General features: G+C 42.2%; 1 protein-coding gene across 1 annotated transcript in view; it reads left to right on the plus strand.

Annotated features, from left to right (window-relative positions):
- The window catches only part of LOC124805026 (myrosinase 1-like), a 172147-nt gene that overhangs the window by 100955 nt on the left and 53471 nt on the right, over positions 1-17721 (plus strand). Inside the window, exons 4-5 of the mRNA XM_047265436.1 lie at positions 14660-14782; positions 14857-15037. Coding sequence (XP_047121392.1) covers positions 14660-14782; positions 14857-15037 — 304 coding nt within the window. The remainder of the gene's footprint in view (positions 1-14659; positions 14783-14856; positions 15038-17721) is intronic.

The following is a 17721-nucleotide window of genomic DNA, read 5'->3' on the forward strand; positions in this document are numbered from 1 at the left end:
TGGCTGATAGAATAACAGAAATAAATCCCCGTAACGAATTGTTCGTCACAAAAAGTGGTGCTTGTAGCCAACAGGATGTTTCGATAACAACGAGTGACTTGATGACAAGAATTTCGGGGCTAGAGCAACAAATGGCCGCGCTGTAAACTGGTTATCGAGGCAGGTCTCTTAACAGAAGCTGTGAGCGTCAATGTAAAAGAAGTCGTAGTAAGTCTCGAAACAAATACACCCCGAGGGCAAGTACTGTTATTACCACTTTCGCTTTGGGCAGAACTGCAAGCCTGAAAAATGCACACCTCCATGTAGCTGGACTGCAAAGGGAAACGCGACCCAGCAGCTGATTTAGCGGCAAGTTCTGCTGCCCAAGTCCATTGCCGCAAAACCCGCTTATTTGTAACCGACAAAAAACCGGGATTGCAATTTTTAGTCGACAGTGGGGCAGATGTTTCTGTAATTCCCGCTTACGCAAATGTTAATGGTGAGTCACCATATAAATTGAATGCTGCAAATGGTACCGAAATTCCTACATACAGAATCGAACTTCGTACTATTGATCTGGGACTGCGACGTCAATTTCAATGGCCATTTATAGTTGCGAAGATCAATAAAGCTATATTGGGTGCCGATTTTTTTAATAAATTTCAATTATTAGTAGATGTCCATAATAAAAGATTAATAGATGATGTAACCAAGCTCAATGCTGAGGGTAAAGTTATGTCAATCTCAGAGGAAAACGTCCTGAGCACCATGAGCCAAAACACAAAATTTACAGATCTACTGTTACAGTATCCAGACATAGCTTAACGTAATTTGGTACCTAGCGAAATTAAACATGATGTCAAACACTACGTATATTACCATGAAGGCCCGCCTGTGTTTTCTAGGGCAAGACAATTAGACCCAATCACACCATTTGGACTGTATGAATTTAATGACATGAGCTTTGGCCTGCGGAATGCACCTTCAACATTCCAGCGATTCATTAATGATGTTTGGGCTAGATTTTGTGTTTCCTTACCTCGATGACATTTTAACAGCCTCATCCAGTATTGAAGAACAGCGGACACACCTGAAACTAGTCTCCCTATAACCCTTGCTGCCCGCCGCCCGTTGCCATTTGCCTTTCTGTAAGTAAACACGATCTCGGCAAGCTCTCTATTCGGAACCTTTGTGTACGACGATGAATCACATTCACTAGAAGCTGAGTCAGCAAGAGAAGTGAATCGGACACAACATTACCAGTTACTATGGCAGGAGAGGGCGCTAGGGCACTACGTATGAGGAACAGTAGCAGCCTTTAGGAGGAAACCATGCATACTGTAACTGAGGCTGAGTGGTATAGCGCGTATTGGACCACATCTCTGTAACAAGGAATTATTGAAGAAATGTTCTCTAGAAGGGAAACGAAGCGTTTGCAGACATAGCTTCATGAGATTTTTTTGCGTTCCGTATCCTCTCATCAGTCAATCCCTAGAGCTTGTAAATCATAGAAAAAATCACTCTCCTATATATATATATATATATATATATAAACCTCTAGGCCATGAAGGCCCAGCGTTACCGACCGGCCGCCGTGTCATCCTCAGGCCTTAGGCGACACTGGATGCGGAAATGGAGGGGAATGTGGTCAGCATATCGCTCTCCCTGCCGTATGTCAGTTTCCGAGACCGGAGACGCTACTTTTCAATCAAGTAGCTCCTCAGTTTTGCCTCACAAGGGCCGAGTACACCCCTGTTGCCAACAGCGCTCGGCAGACCGGATGGTCGACCATCCAAGTGCTAGCCCAGCCCGACAGCGCTTAAATTCGGTAATCTGACGGGAACCGGTGTTACCACTGCGGCAAGGCCGTTGGCATACAATGAATGAAAGTGCAGTAGCATGTTGACAGAGGTTTCTCAATCGTGCACAGAAAACTCGACGTCACATGGCGTAAAGTCAGCGTGATTGTAGCGCTAAATGGGACTGGCCCTGCAACACACAGGCTGTTGAAGAAACGGCAAGAGACTATTTGCATCAATCAGTGAGCAGTTTCGGTGCACTGAGGTGGTACTCTTCGTTACAACATGGCCCCGAGACAAAATATGGGTGACTTAACACGGAGAAGAATCGCCGAGAATGTGGGAGAAGCTTGTAGCGTGACGAGTGCAGCACAGAAGTTTGTTATTACTCGTAACCTTGCTTCTCGTGCCTAGGTTGGGTTCTGACCACAGTCATGCGAAGGAGACGACGCGGCCGACCACGGCCAATTACAGCAGCTGATGACCGCTACACTGTGCAACAAGCAAGAAGGGACGCGCATCAAACAGCAGGTGCAATTGTAACCACTTTTAACAGGACTGCAAATCTCACTCTCCGCAGTGGCACGGTGACTGCATGAGAGGGGAAAGGGGGGGGGGGGAGGTTCTTTTATTGCCGTCGACCAGTTCGTCGTGTTGCCTTCTGTTGACACTCGCAAACGGTGGCACCATCCACGATTGTGCCAAAAGCTTAGGGACTGGACCAACGAGGAGTGGAGTCGCTCGCTCTTCTTGAATGAGAGCAGATTTAGTCTGGGCAGCAATTCTAGGCGTACCCCCGTATGACGAGAGTAGGGAACAGGAACGTGGTCGAACATGATTGTTTTGGTGGCCCAAGTGATATGGTGCCTTCTGTTGACACTGTACTCCTATCCCATGTGCGTCTTTTCAGGGGTGCATTCACGACAGCTTGATTTTTACGGATGAAAATGAGCGACCGCATCGAACAGCGCACGTGGAGGAGCTGTTGGCACGAGAGGAGTCGGCGAACGTCTGGCTTTCCTGTTTTTCCCCGACTTAAATCACATCGAGCACGTGTCGGATACTCTGGGTAGACGTCCTGCTGCACGTCCATCCAGCAGTTGTCAGCTGCGCTGGTGGAGGGACGGAACATACTGCCACAAGAACAGCCTGGTGATCACACGCACTGTCCATAACCACGGGAGTCCGCAGAAACTCATGCAAGAGGGAGCAAGACCGCTGATGTTCCATTCTTGATACAGCCAATTAAGTGAGTCTGAGAGAGTGCCTTGTCCCAACAAACAAATCTGACAGGAAGTACACAAAGCTTGTATCGTCAACGTTTCGCAGTTATTCAGTCAATATTTCTTTGAACATAGATTCATCTTTTCATATTATTAATGTAAACTGGATATAGGAAACCTTCGAAAACAATTTTCAAATTGATCAGTAGAACCAACTCTTAACAGCTTAAGACTCAACCAAAATAATCCTAGTCTTCCTGATTTGGTATGTTATTATGTACATATGGATTATAGAACTGATAACTCTATCTCTGGTTGTCACGCAGAGTTGCACGCCATATAGTTAAAGAGCCATATGGTTTAAGAAGATCCAAGCACCTTTTCGACCATTTTCTCCTCTCAGCAACGCAAAAATTAGTATATTTTATTCATTTGAAGTATGGGTGAATACACCTTCAGTATAGCATGACCGTGTTCTTTACACTCTAATTTAATGGCTCTATAGTCTAAAACTGAATAAAATCTCAGTTAGCTTTGAGGGGTCAAATACAGACTTATTGCTGAGATTAAGATGTGTACAAGCCATGCAGCCGTTCTTGTGGAAATTGGGGAGGGGTATAAGATACCAATGTTTATACTGTTCTAGGCGTCGAAATTGCCCCTTTCTGTAGCTCTTTAGGAGCTGTAAAAGGAAACGACAGAGAAATGAGTAGGTACTCTAATCCGGCAATTTTCTCTAACGATTGACATTCCCGAAGATTGCGAAACAACGCCGAAACCGCTTCCGTGACAAGAAAACAATATAATTTTCTGTGAACTACTTTACAACCAAGGAACGTAGCCTTTATTAAAGCCACTGTGTTGTTCTGTGCATCCGGCTGAGTAGCATCTGAGACAATCGCTTCTAGAAGCACGTCGCAATTTTGAAACTAATAGAAAATCTACCACAGACTTCAGGACGGGGAAAATGCCCCCTCTTGAGACCCTAACTTTCAGTTACATCTTCTCTACTAATCTGTAGCAGTTCTTTTGGCCCAAGCTTCATCGAGCTCTATTATTTGGCAGTGACACATTTTGCGGAAGTTACTTTCGTCCCAAAGCCTTGCGCACCATGTTTATGTCGGTCCCTATTGGCACTTAGCCGATTCGGAGACCCACTCCCATGCACGTGGCTCATTTTTTCGTCAGTTGGGGTATGTTTTCTTGGCCACTTAGTTACGAGCCTAGTTCGGAGTTAAATGCTAAATTTCTGCCAGGTCTGCGATAGGAACTGAAAAGGAGTGGGAGAAGAGAGAGGGATAGAAATGTTTGTAATGACTCTGCAGCGAGACGGGAACTTAAGACCGTGGACACCCCTGCGGGAGTTTATTTCACTTATTTACATCACTCAAACACGATCCGATAGTGTATAATTTCGAAAAGTTCTAGCTGAGACACCATCACAACTCAGAGAAATTATCAAACAAGTGTGAGTGCTAAAATTTTTCCATGTATATCATGCAAAAATCCAATTGGGTGGCTACTGGTTTATACTGTGATACAAATTTCATATTTTGAGTCCTATGGAGACGCTGAGCATATAACTTAGAAATACGCTGACTTATTTGTGCTCACCGCAAAATCTATAATTGGATGAGTGACAATAGCGGATGTTACCACAATTATTTGTCATTTACACAGCCGAAAACCAGCTAGAAGCGTGAAACGGTTTCTGAGAAAACTAGCGTTGCGACATAACTAACGCTTACAAACTGATGGGTGGATGCTCAACTAATTGAAAACAATGTGTAACAAATGCACTTCAGTTACCTCGCACCTACACACAGGAAAGTAATCCCAGTTACTTTCCAGTCCCTCCTCGTATGTTGTCTGACAGGGCAGACAATTCTTTGAACTGCCATAATTTCAGATATTTCTTCATATTTGCTTGTATGTGTTTAGCGATTAACTTGCTATGTGTAATGCAGGGAGTGAACTCTATACTTGATGATGAAAAGCAACGTAAAAAGTGGAAAACAAACATTCGACAAGTGTTGTGAGCAGCGCAATGCTATTTTCAGATAAATATATGGCAAGACGTGATTCCCTTTCGATAATTAATTGAAATTATAGCAAAGTAGCAGTAATTCCAAATAATATGTGTTGCTGTATAGGAGTTGCATATGTTGGTATTTTTTATTTAAGAGGCAATAATTGTGGTTGCTACGTTCCATACTGCACGTAACTGCGAAGACGAATCGTTCAGACATAGCAGGGAAGTGAACAAGTTGCCATTGTACTGAAAGAAGGTATAATTTGCGCATTTAATGTTTCTTATTAAAGTGAAAGCTGGAATTTTGCACTCAAGCGGAATGTGAGTCGCTGCAAGAGATGCGACCTAGGTAATAAAATAGCATAACTTATGCAATCATGTTAATAATATGTCGGTTCCTCTTAACTTTCACCTCTTACGCGACATGGATGTGGCGACATGTTTACGCTTCTTAACTTCTGTGCTGTCGTTCTGTGTGATAATTTTTTTTTCAATTGAATGTACAGGTGATACCAAACAGCTCCGGATCTACGATATTTCCGAACCTGTGCAAAAACTTGATAGTGGTGTCCCCCACCTTACTTCTCGAGCGTTTTAGATAGGATGTCAAAAATTTTAAAAAAAATCGATTTTTCAGAAATATTTTCATTTTGTTGCGCATAGCTTTCTGAAGAGTTAGATACACAAAATATGTCGTTCGAGGAAATGTAAGAGATGTTATTTGGCCTTAAGTGTTCCAAAGTGCAGTGGCACATCTCTTCATACAGCACTCCTCTATCACATATGACTACATTTCATTCTGTCCAATTCTAACGTGTGTATTTTACAATGGAACCCATCAAACCTCTATTCAGTGGAAATTAAAACGTTCTGTGGTGCCTCTCCTACTCTCAGTCGGCCAGTTTGACATCTTAGCCCCCCCCCCTAAAAAAAAAAAAAACTTGCAGTTAATAATGGGTGGGATTATTTGTGACCGGAAGAATAAGAACTCTTCAGAAAATTACACTCTTTATTGGCCATTAGCTAATAATTTTTTCTTTTGTGTGATATAAAAGCAGTAAGGCAAGAGATAAGAACAGATTTCTTTTATCCTAAGGTCCCAGAATTCTTTCTCTCTAGACCTGCTACAGTTTTTCAAGACGTGCTTCCCTTTCTCCGAAAGAATCTATTACCTCGCCAAAGCTCGTCAAACATTTTGTTACATGAAAAATCAAAATGTTGTCTAATACTGAAAAAGCTGTCCCCCCCCCCGCATGAACCATGTACCTTGCCGTTGGGGAGACTTGCATGCCTCAGCGATACAGATAGCCGTACCGTAGGTGCAACCACAACGGAGGGGTATCTGTTGAGAGGCCAGACAAACGTGTGGTTCCTGAAGAGGGGCAGCAGCCTTTTCAGTAGTTGCAGGGGCAACAGTCTGGATGATTGACTGATCTGGCCTTGTAACATAACCAAAACGGCCTTGCTGTGCTGGTACTGCGAACGGCTGAAAGCAAGGGGAAACTACGGCCGTAATTTTTCCCGAGGGCATACAGCTTTAGTAGATTAAAACTGAAGAAACTGCAAAAAGGTGGGAATTTAAGTGGATGGGACCTGGATAAACTGAAAGAACCAGAGATTGTACACAGTTTCAAGGAGAGCATAAGGGAACAATTGACAGGAATGGGGGAAAGAAATACAGTAGAAGAAGAATGGGTAGCTTTGAGGGATGAATTAGTGAAGGCAGCAGAGGATAAAGTAGGTAAAAAGACGAGGGCTGCTAGAAATCCTTTGGTAACAGAAGAAATGTTGAACTTAATTGATGAAAGGAGAAAATATAAAAATGCAGTAGATGAAGCTCGCAAAAAGGAATACAAACGTCTCAAAAATGAGATCGACAGGAAGTGCAAAATGACTAAGCAGGGATGGCTAGAGGACAAATGTAAGGATGTAGATGCTTGTCTCACCAGGGGTAAGATAGATACTGCCTACAGGAAAATTAAAGAGACCTTTGGAGAAAAGAGAACCACTTGTATGAATATCAAGAGCTCAGATGGAAACCCAGTTCTAAGCAAAGAAGGGAAAGCAGAAAGGTGGGAGGAGTATATAGAAGGTCTATACAAGGGCGATGAACTTGAGGAGAATGTTATGGAAATGGAAGAGGATGTAGATGAAGATGAAATGGGAGATATGATACTGCGTGAAGAGTTTGACAGAGCACTGAAAGACCTGAGTCGAAACAAGGCCCCGGGAGTAGACAACATTCCATTACAACTACTGACAGCCTTGGGAGAGCCAGTCCTGACAAAACTCTGTCATCTGGTGAGCAAGATATATGAGACAAGTGAAATACCCTCAAACTTCAAGAAGAATATAATAATTCCAATCCCAAGCTTACTGTAAGCTTCAGAAGGCTTTTGGAGATGAGGTTATGTCAAGAGTTCAAGTTTTTCGTTGGCATAAAATGTTTAGTAGATGTGAAAATTACCGAACTATCAGTTTAATAAGTCACGGCTGCAAAATACTAACGCGAATTTTTTACAGACGAATGGAAAAACTAGTAGAAGCCGACCTCAGGGAAGATCAGTTTGGATTCCGTAGAAATATGGGGACACGTTAGGCAATACTGACCCTACGACTTATCTTAGAAGCTAGATTTAGGAAAGGCAAACCTATGTTTCTAGCATTTGTAGACCTAGAGAAAGCTTTTGACAATGTTGACTGGAATACTCTCTTTCAAATTCTGAAGGTGGCAGGGGTAAAATACAGGGAGCGAATGGCTATTTACAATTTGTACAGAAACCAGATGGCAGTTATAAGAGTCGAGGGACACGAAAGGGAAGCAGTGGTTGGGAAAGGAGTGAGACAGGGTTGTAGCCTCTCCCCGATGTTACTCAATCTGTATATTGAGCAAGCAGTAAATGAAACAAAAGAAAAATTCGGATTAGGTATTAAAATCCATGGAGAAGAAATAAAAACTTTGAGGTTCGCTGATGACATTGTAATTCTGTCAGAGACAGCAAAGGACTTGGAAGAGCAGTTGAACGGAATGGATAGTGTCTTGAAAGGAGGATATAAGATGAACATCAAGAAAAGCAAAACGAGGATAATGGAATATAGTCGAATTAAGTCGGTTGATGCTGAGGGAATTAGATTAGGAAATGAGACACTTAAAGTAGTAAAGGAGTTTTGCTATTTTGGGAGCAAAATAACTGATGATGGTCGAAGTAGAGAGGATATAAAATGTAGACTGGCAATGGCAAGGAAAGCGTTTCTGAAGAAGAGAAATTTGTTAACATCGAGTATAGATTTAAGTGTCAGGAAATCGTTTCTGAAAGTATTTGTATGGAGTGTAGCCATGTATGGAAGTGAAACATGGACGATAAATAGTTTGGACAAGAAGAGAATAGAAGCCTTTGAAATGTGATGCTACAGAAGAATGCTGAAGATTAGATGGGTAGATCACATAACTAATGAGGAGGTATTGAATAGGATTGGGGAGAAGAGAAATTTGTGACACAACTTGACTAGAAGAAGGGATCGGTTGGTAGGACATGTTCTGAGGCATCAAGGGATCACCAATTTAGTATTGGAGGGCAGCGTGGAGGGTAAAAATCGTAGAGGGAGACCAAGAGATGAATACACTAAGCAGATTCAGAAGGATGTAGGTTGCAGTAGTTACTGGGAGATGAAGAAGCTTGCACAGGATAGAGTAGCATGGAGAGCTGCATCAAACCAGTCTCAGGACTGAAGACCACAACAACAACAACTGTTAATGCGAATAGAAATCAAGACTGGTGTGGTTTCTCGATTTGATTACGTCTGTTTTGTCACTGTCTGCTAGATGAAACGGAATAGGCCTTCTAATATTGCAGCAATTGTAACTCACACCAAATAAGCGAGAGTGTTTTGGCACAAATGATCATTTTTATGTACTTCATTTACATACATAACACGACAGAATATAATTCACGAGGTACCAATATCAAATACCCATCAGGTCTACTACAACAGAAGGTTTTGTTAGGAAATAGTTTCACATTTCATTCATATGCTCCAGTTTCTCAAGCATGAGATCGAAATGTAGTAGCAGTAATAAATTTTAATATAAATTTGGAATTGTCAAACTCTTCCATATATTTTGTGTGATGTCCCTGTTTCTTCTCCTTCCGCGTTCTAACAAACAATCTCAAGCCTGCCAGAATCATCGGTTCAGTTATCCCTCGTTTAGTCTCCGTCTACGCGTTATTACGTGTTCGCACAACGCGTTTTCTACGCTATTCCGAGAATAGAACTTTATAAGCGGCTGCTAACCGGGGACGGTACAACTGACCATTAGTAGCATAGCGTTCTGGGAAAAATTTTCTGTAAAAATTTCATTTTGTTAGATACACCGAGAAGATAGTATGCACTCTTACTTACCTGTTATTCCTGTTAGTCATTTATTTGCACTCCGGTAGTCTGAATCTAGGGATTTCGCTAGTTATTATGAGAACGCTTATCATTGACGCACCGAATCAACCACATAAACAAACAGCGGTTGGCTTTCACCCGTAGAATTTATTCGGCGAAGCTCGTGTAGCCCCGTCCCCTTTTGTCTGCGGTAAAGTTTTTTTTTTATTTATTTCTAGATGCGAGAAGGATTCCCCTGGCACAGATGTCACGTACACTATGCACGCATTTAAAAATTAATTTATGATCCGTTCAGAAATCAACTTTGAATGTGTAAAAATTTTCAAAAACGAACAGGGATGCTTTTCAAAATCATATGAACAGTTGATGACCAACGTGCACTGGATGCTAGGCGCTTTGTGAAACAACGCTTATTTCCTTCAAGAATATGAATTTGGGGCTCCTGAAATTTGAACCCCCTCCTGCCCGTCCTAGATCCGGACCTAATACCAAAAACAACTGCTTCGCTCGCATACGCTGTATGGTTCGCACAGATTTTTTTTGTTTTTCGTTAACCGAATTTGTATGTTATTATGTCTACTGCTCACGTGTAAATTTACACACTACAAATGAGTTAATGACCTTTTATACGGCTGCCAGTCTTTCATAATTAAAGTCTTCCAACGGGTTGAATTTAATTTCATATAGCGAGTTAAGAAAATAAAGAGCCAAATAGGACAAGTGGTTTGTAAGTAGGCTGTTTAGGTTTTCTTATTGGTAACGCCCCGTAGCGCTCTGTATGAAAATCACTGGCTGTGCTGTGTGCAGTCTGTGGCTAGTTTGCATTGTTGTCTGCCATTGTAGTGTTGGGCAGCTGGATGTTAACAGCGCATAGCGTTCGGCAGTTGGAGGTGAGCCGCCAACAGTGGTGGATGTGGGGAGAGAGATGGCGGAGTTTTGACATTTGTAAGACTGGATGTCATGAACTGCTATATATATTATGACTATTAAGGTAAATACATCATTTGTTCTCTATCAAAATCTTTCATTTGCTAACTATGTCTATCAGTAGTTAGTGCCTTCAGTAATTAGAATCTTTTATTTAGCTGGCAGTAGTGGTGCTCGCTATATTGCAGTAGTTCGAGTAACGAAGATTTTTGTGAGGTAAGTGATTTGTGAAAGGTATAGGTTAATGTTAGTCAGGGCCATTCTTTTGTAGGGATTATTGAAAGTCAGATTGCGTTGCGCTAAAAACATTGTGTGTCAGTTTAAGCACAGTCACGTATATAATTTTTCAAAAGGGGACGTTTCAGGTTATACAATCGTTAGCGCCAGTCTTACACCCGGTGTTGAACTCTCTTATCTCAAACGGATATTCCAGTACATCGAATGGAATTTAAACGTGGTATCTATTATGTCGTCAGTGATGATTAGTTTGGGTAGTAATTACAAAAAAGATAATTTTATAAACATACATTAAGACAACTGTAAGAATAAATGTAGTAAAGACAGATTTCTTTTTTATGCAGTTCTGACAAAACCTATTTTACATGATGACTGTTAAACAGCTTTCTTTGATTTAGCTGACACCTTCTAAACTTTTCAAGCCGATTAAGGACATAGAAGCATTGTCTTCTTCGAATGAACTTCTGATCAAAACCGCATTGTGTTTCATAACAACATATTTTCGTCCATCTTTTTATGCCGTACTTTACCCCTTAGTGGTTGAATGTCCAGAAACACTTAAAAAGGTTTTTTTCTTTAAGACTATGAAGTTAAATACCAATTCTCATAGACGTAGCATTGAAAATATTTCAGTAATTCTTCAATAATGACTTATTTAAAAAAAATTCACGCACTATTTCATTCCCTCAGAAGCTGAATTTCGAAAGATCCTAAAACATGTATTACTTTATTTATGACCGAAAAACCAAATACCAGTCTTTGTAGTTCTAGCTTCAAAATTTCCTTAATAGCGACATATTTTCGGAAAACCTTTCGTCCCGTATTTCACCTCCTTAGGGGTGGAATTTTGAAAAATCCCTTCTTAATCGATGCCTACAAGGTCAACAACACCATCTCCAAATTTCAAGTTTGTATCCATAATGGTTTGGGCTGGGTGATGATGAGTCGGTCAGACAGGACATTCCCTCTTTTTTAAATGTTTCACTCTTATATTCATGCATACATTACACCCACAATGTGTGTCTACAATTACTTTTGCATCAGCCTGTATACATAGGGTGTCCCATTTATCTTGACCACTCTAAATGGCTCTGAGCACTGTGGGACCAAACATCTGAGGTCATCAGTCCCCTAGAACTTAGAACTCCTTAAACGTAACTAACCTAAGGACATCACACTCATCCATGCCCGAGGCAGGATTCGAACCTGCGACCGTAGCGGTCGCGCGGCTCAGAGCTGTAGCGCCTAGAACAGCTCGGCCACTCCGGCCGGCCCACTCTAAATAACTGTTTGTCCAAATGCAAATCACAAAATGTTTCAAACAAATGTTCTTTAGCCGCCAGGGGGCATCAATCAGCATGATTGCCTTCGTTGTAGCTTTGTTTCTTACAAAGATATGAACGGCGGTATGACTTTCTTAAAAAGCACACTGTATTTTTTATTCGGTAATTCACTTCCTCTCCTAAAGGCCTATTCAAAAATGTATCACATTGTACCATTCACTGAAACACAGCGTTATTAACTACATAAAAAAGTTAAAAAATGAAAGAGCCATCGAATGGAATTTAAACGTGGTATCTATCTTATCGTCAGTGATGATTAGTTTGGGTAGTAATTACAAAAAAGATAATTCTATAAACATACATTATGACAACTGTAAAATTAATGTATTAAAGACCGGTTTCTCGGGGTAATGGAACACATCCACATGCTGACGTTGACAGAGGACAAATGTAAACATAAGTAGAATGCACACCTGTCATTCTGTCAACCATCGTCAGTTGAAGAGTTGTGTGAGTGGAATGTACACCAGCGAAGAGAAGGCAGAAATTCTACTCATCTACGGTTAATGTAAGTTGGCAGAACAGTAACTGCAATACAGTTTCCTTATGTACGTGTAGGGCACATTTAGTACAGTAGTTTAGTCCTTTTAAATTCTGTTGTGTAGAGTAGGCATACAATAAAGTCTGTCCTTCCTACAAACTGCATCAACATAACGTTTCTTTTATTGTTGTTGAAGATAGCGAAATGCTACGCATGCAGCGGAACTGTACAGAGAGCGATATCCTGACAAGAACCTACCTTATCGACGGACGTTTTCTCGTCTTGTTGCGACGCTTTAGGAAACGGGAAGTTTCAACCCTCGACAACGCAATGTTCGTAGCATTCGCACAGACGAAGCTGCCGAAGTTACTGTTCTCGCTTCCGTTGCTATGAATCCACATGTGAGCAGACGACAGCTTGAACAGAAGATTGGCATTCCTAAAACCAGTGTCCACCGCATTCTTATACGTCACCGGTTCCATCCTTACCATGTACACCTACACCAAGAATTGCACGGGAATGACTTCCAGAATCGTGTACAGTTCTGTCAGTGGGCACAGCAGCAAATCCTCGCCAAACTGAACATCTTCTCCAATGTTCTGTTTACCGATGAATGTTCCTTCTCGAACAAAGGAGAGGTAAATATACAAGGAACATGCATTGTTGGTCCAGCGAGAACCCACGATGACTTAGATAGGTGGCACATCAGCGTCAATGGAGAGTTAACGCCTGGTGTTGGATGCTTGGTAATGCAATTATTGGCCCTTGTTTCATCAATGGTAGTCTAAACGGCTCAGCGTATGCCAACTTTCTCAGACGAATTCTTCCTCCTCTTTTGGAAGAAGTGCCGCTAAGAACCAGAATGCTTATGTTGTATCAACATGATGGATGTCCAGCACATAATGCCTCGCGTGCACGTCGTGTTCTGAACCGAAGGTATCCTGGCAGATGGACTGGCAGAGGAGGAACAGTTAGGTGGCCTGCTAGGTCGCCTCATTTAAATCCCCTGGACTTTTCTCTTTGGGGATGCATTAAAGACGTACTCTGTCGCGATATTCCAACAACTCCAGAGGACATGTAGGAACGTATCGCGCTTGCTTGTAATTCTCTTCAGCAGGCAACACTGGAAGCAGTAAATAATTCTTTCATTCAACGAGTGCACCAGTGTATCGGTGTCCAGGGTCTCCACTTTGAGCACCTTTGAATGTTCTACTCCTGGACAGTGGTACAGGAGAGTCAAAGTCAATTTTGTGTTATGTTTTTACTTGATTTTCATTTGTTTCCTGACAATTCCAGGAAGTGGACGAGTTTGTGATATCGGTCTCCAAAGTCATTGTTGTGTTATGTAATTAATAACGTTGTGTTTGAGTGAATGGTACACTGTCATACATTTTTGAATAGTTCTTTAGGAGAGGAAATGAATTACCGAATAAAAAATACAGGCTGCCATTTAAAAAAGTCATGCCGCTGTTCATATCTTTGTAAAAAACAAAATTTCGACGAAGGCAATCATGCTGATTGATGTCCCCCTGACGGCTAAAGAACATTTGCTTGAAACACTTTGTAATTTGCATCTTGACCAACAGTTATTTAGGGTGGTCAAGATAAATGGGGCTCGTTGAATACATACATATATAAGGCGACGCAAAAGTAATTGTAGACACAGAGTGTGGGTGTAACGCATCAAAATAAGAGTGAAACGTTTAATAAAATTTTGTCTGAAATTGCTTCATTTCAGAGTCACGCAATAGAGTAGGGATCATAAAAGCAAAAGAAAATTAATTCGAAAGCAAGGGCATGAAGGAACCTGAAATTCAACACAACTAGGTACTGTACATTTACCCGAGTACATAAACAAAATGATGTCCATGTAGACGAAGACAGTGAAGTGCTCGACTTATTTCCGCTCTTGGTATGCTAGAGGCTCCATTAATTTCAGTCTGCACGGTTGCACAGCTATTTTCAGTTCGCTGCTATAGTTGTGTTACATTCTCAATTGCTACACCATACACGAGCTCTCTGAGAGGTGAACACCACACGCCAAAAGCCTGTATTGTCCCATGATGTAATGCCTACCACAAATGACAGTATGCGCCGTAACAAGGAAATAAAGCAGTTTCAGACAAAACTTTTAATTAACATTTTACTGTTATTTTGATCCGTACATTACATCCTGTATGTATATACAGCACAGTTGTTACCAGGATACAGAGAGATCTGATTGTGTGGTGTGTCGCATTGTGCAGGTAACGATGTACCACTGGGACCTGCCTCAAGCGCTGCAGTACCTCGGAGGCTGGCCCAACCAACTGATGGCCGACTACTTTGTGGAGTACGCCAGGATACTGTTTGAAAACTTCGGAGACAGGGTGAGTCTCGGATACTCTTAGAGCGACAGTATTTTTTTTTTTTTTTACTTTAGTGACAGTGACTCTTTCTATAGGTGAAGTGGTGGACCACGTTCAACGAACCGGCCTACTTCTCCAATGCGTACGCGGCCATAGGCATGGCTCCCTCACAGAACGCCTCCGGCATCGGCGACTACCTGTCCACCCACACGGTGATCAAGGCGCACGCCCGCGTCTGGCACCTGTACGACGAGCAGTACAGGCCGACACAGAACGGTGAGTGGGCAGCGCGCCGTCGCATCCTTCCAGTCGTCACTCTACCGCACTCCTCTACGCGTCCTCTATTTTGATTCACAGTACAGGGCCGTCTCCACACTGCGGGCTGTCTAGGGTCCACCACAGAGCGGTCCGCACAACAAATATTTAAATTAAAAAAGTCTTACTTTTAACACTGTAGTGCCCGACCTCTTACAGTCGTAAAAGGCACAGACGTATTTATTTTCTGAGGGAGCATTCTGGAATTTTTTAGTGGATCACTCATTTCAAGTCAACTCTGAAACCCGTTTCAGTCCGGAACCGCGCTGCTGCTACGGGCGCAGGTTCGAATTCTGCCTCGGGCATGGATGTGTGTGATGTCCTTAGGTTAGTTAGGTTTAAGTAGTTCTAAGTTCTAGGGGACTGATGACCTCAGAAGTTAAGTCCCATAGTGCTCAGAGCCATTTGAACCATCTGAACTTCGTGAGTTGGAACTAAGATTCATTTCCGTGCCAACAAATTTATTCCATAGTTCTCTTCACCCCAACCAGGACTCATAAAATTCTTTATTTTCTGTTGTCAGACACGGATTCTTGAGATCCTGAAGCTGTGGACTACCATTTTCTGATAACTTCAGTAGCTGAAATTCTGCGAGAAACGTATAAGATGTTCTAATATTCCATAATAACACCTTTTGTAAAAATGAATGGATAGATGTATATATTTTTAAATACGAGGGTTCGAAGTTTAATAGTGGCAACTATTTATTTGCAGCTCGTACAAAATCGATACGTTTTTCGAAGTTTTACTGATCTTCGAATCCGTTCCGTGATCCGAGGCATGTTCCCTTTTTAAAAGCAGTTGATTTATCCACTACTGGCTTGCTAGGCCTTTCGCAGCTTCACCAGAGCCCCGTTAGCCGTCACGTTTCAGGGTTCCCATAGGGCCTTCTCAGCTACCGTAGCGGTCCTGGGGCACACGAAGTCCCCGCTGTACATCGCCCCTATAGGCAGTCCCCTACTTTGTGCCGTTGCCCATCTCCCACGACTTGCACGAGGGGTTGGACTTATGGGAGACAGATTGCGAAATGTGTATGTGAGGGAAAGACTAAAGGAGGAACCAGTACAGGACAGGATAGAAAAATCAAGACTGCAGTGGTATGGACACATGAAGAGAATGGATGAGGGAAGAATTCCAAAGAGGATGTTTGATCTGCAACTGGAGGGGAAGAGGCCCAGAGGAAGACCAAGAGATAGATGGGTGAAGGGAGTGAAGGAATGTGTGACGAGGAGAGAACTGGACGAAGGTGGAAGAGGGGGAATGGTGGAAAGACAGAACACGATGGAGAGGCTTGTGTTCGCGACAGACCCAGTCAGTGGCTGGAGACTGTCCAAGATGATGATGATGATGACTGATCTTCGAAATAGTCACCAGCATTGTGTATAACCCGTTGCCAGCGATGTGGAAATGTTCAAATGTGTGTGAATTCTTAAGGGAACAAACTGCTTAGTTCATCGGTCCCTAGACTTACACACTACTTAAACTAACTTATGCTAAGAACAACACACACACCCATGCCCGAGGGAGGACTCGAACCTGCGGTGGGAGGGGCCGCGCAGTCCGTGACATGACGCCCTAAACCTCACGGCCACTCTGCGCGGCGCTAGCAATGAAGATGTCGTGGGATACTCTTAGCAGTGCCAGTTGTGTTGACAGTTCGAGCGGTGCGGTCTATTGTCCGGCTGGTCGTAGGTTGTATTCAAAAAATGAACAGCATAGAGACAGAAGTGATGATTCCATCATTTTGCAGGACAATGCTCAAGCACGTTACTGATTTGTTTGACTGATGGGGCTGCTAAGTGCTATACCACCCACTGCTCTCCCCTGACTTAAGCCCTCGTGAGTTCAACTCGATTTCTAAACTGAAGGAAACACTTCACAGCATTCGCTTCAGAGCTGCTACAAATTCGTCGGGCAATAGACCGCGCCGCTCGAACTGTCAATAGAACTGGCACTGCCTAGAGTATCGCTGGCAACGGGTTATACACAATGCTGGTGACTACTTTGAAGGTCAGTAAAACTTTGAAACACGTATCTATTTCGTACGAGCTGTAAATAAATAGTTGCCGCTATCAAAGTTCCAACCCTCGTATTTCAGTTAGATGATGTAATGCTATAACTTTTGTGCTTTTTGCTTACTGCTGGTGGACCGTATCAGACTTGTTACTCTCTGCAATCCCCCTCAGTTTGCATGGCATACTAGAATATATTTTATTAACATCGATGTAATGTCACCAATAGCTGGTTCAATGACTAAAAATACGAACAGGAAATCAGTAATTTGCCATATTTTGTTTATATGTGAATTAACTTGCGTGCAGTAATGATAGTTTCACATCGTATCGGTTCCACAAGTCGGCTGATAGTGGTGTTGATATAAGTGCTGTCAATGTAGTAACTGAATGCTGCTGAATTATCAGCCCAAACATCCACGGTAGCAGAAAAGTGTTTCCTTGCTATAATTCCTCAAAGGTGGGCGACTGCTTGCTTGCTAATTAAACATTTGTTTGACAGGGTGACATTCTAACACAAAAGTAGCAACACAGTAAGAAATAAACAACGACTTTTATTAAAAGCATGTTATAACGTGATACTTAACTCTGATACAGTTTAACGGGTAGCGCTTTATGTTCTATACGTAATAT

This window comes from Schistocerca piceifrons, chromosome 7 (genome assembly GCF_021461385.2).
Source record: "Schistocerca piceifrons isolate TAMUIC-IGC-003096 chromosome 7, iqSchPice1.1, whole genome shotgun sequence".
NCBI lineage: Eukaryota > Metazoa > Arthropoda > Insecta > Orthoptera > Acrididae > Schistocerca > Schistocerca piceifrons.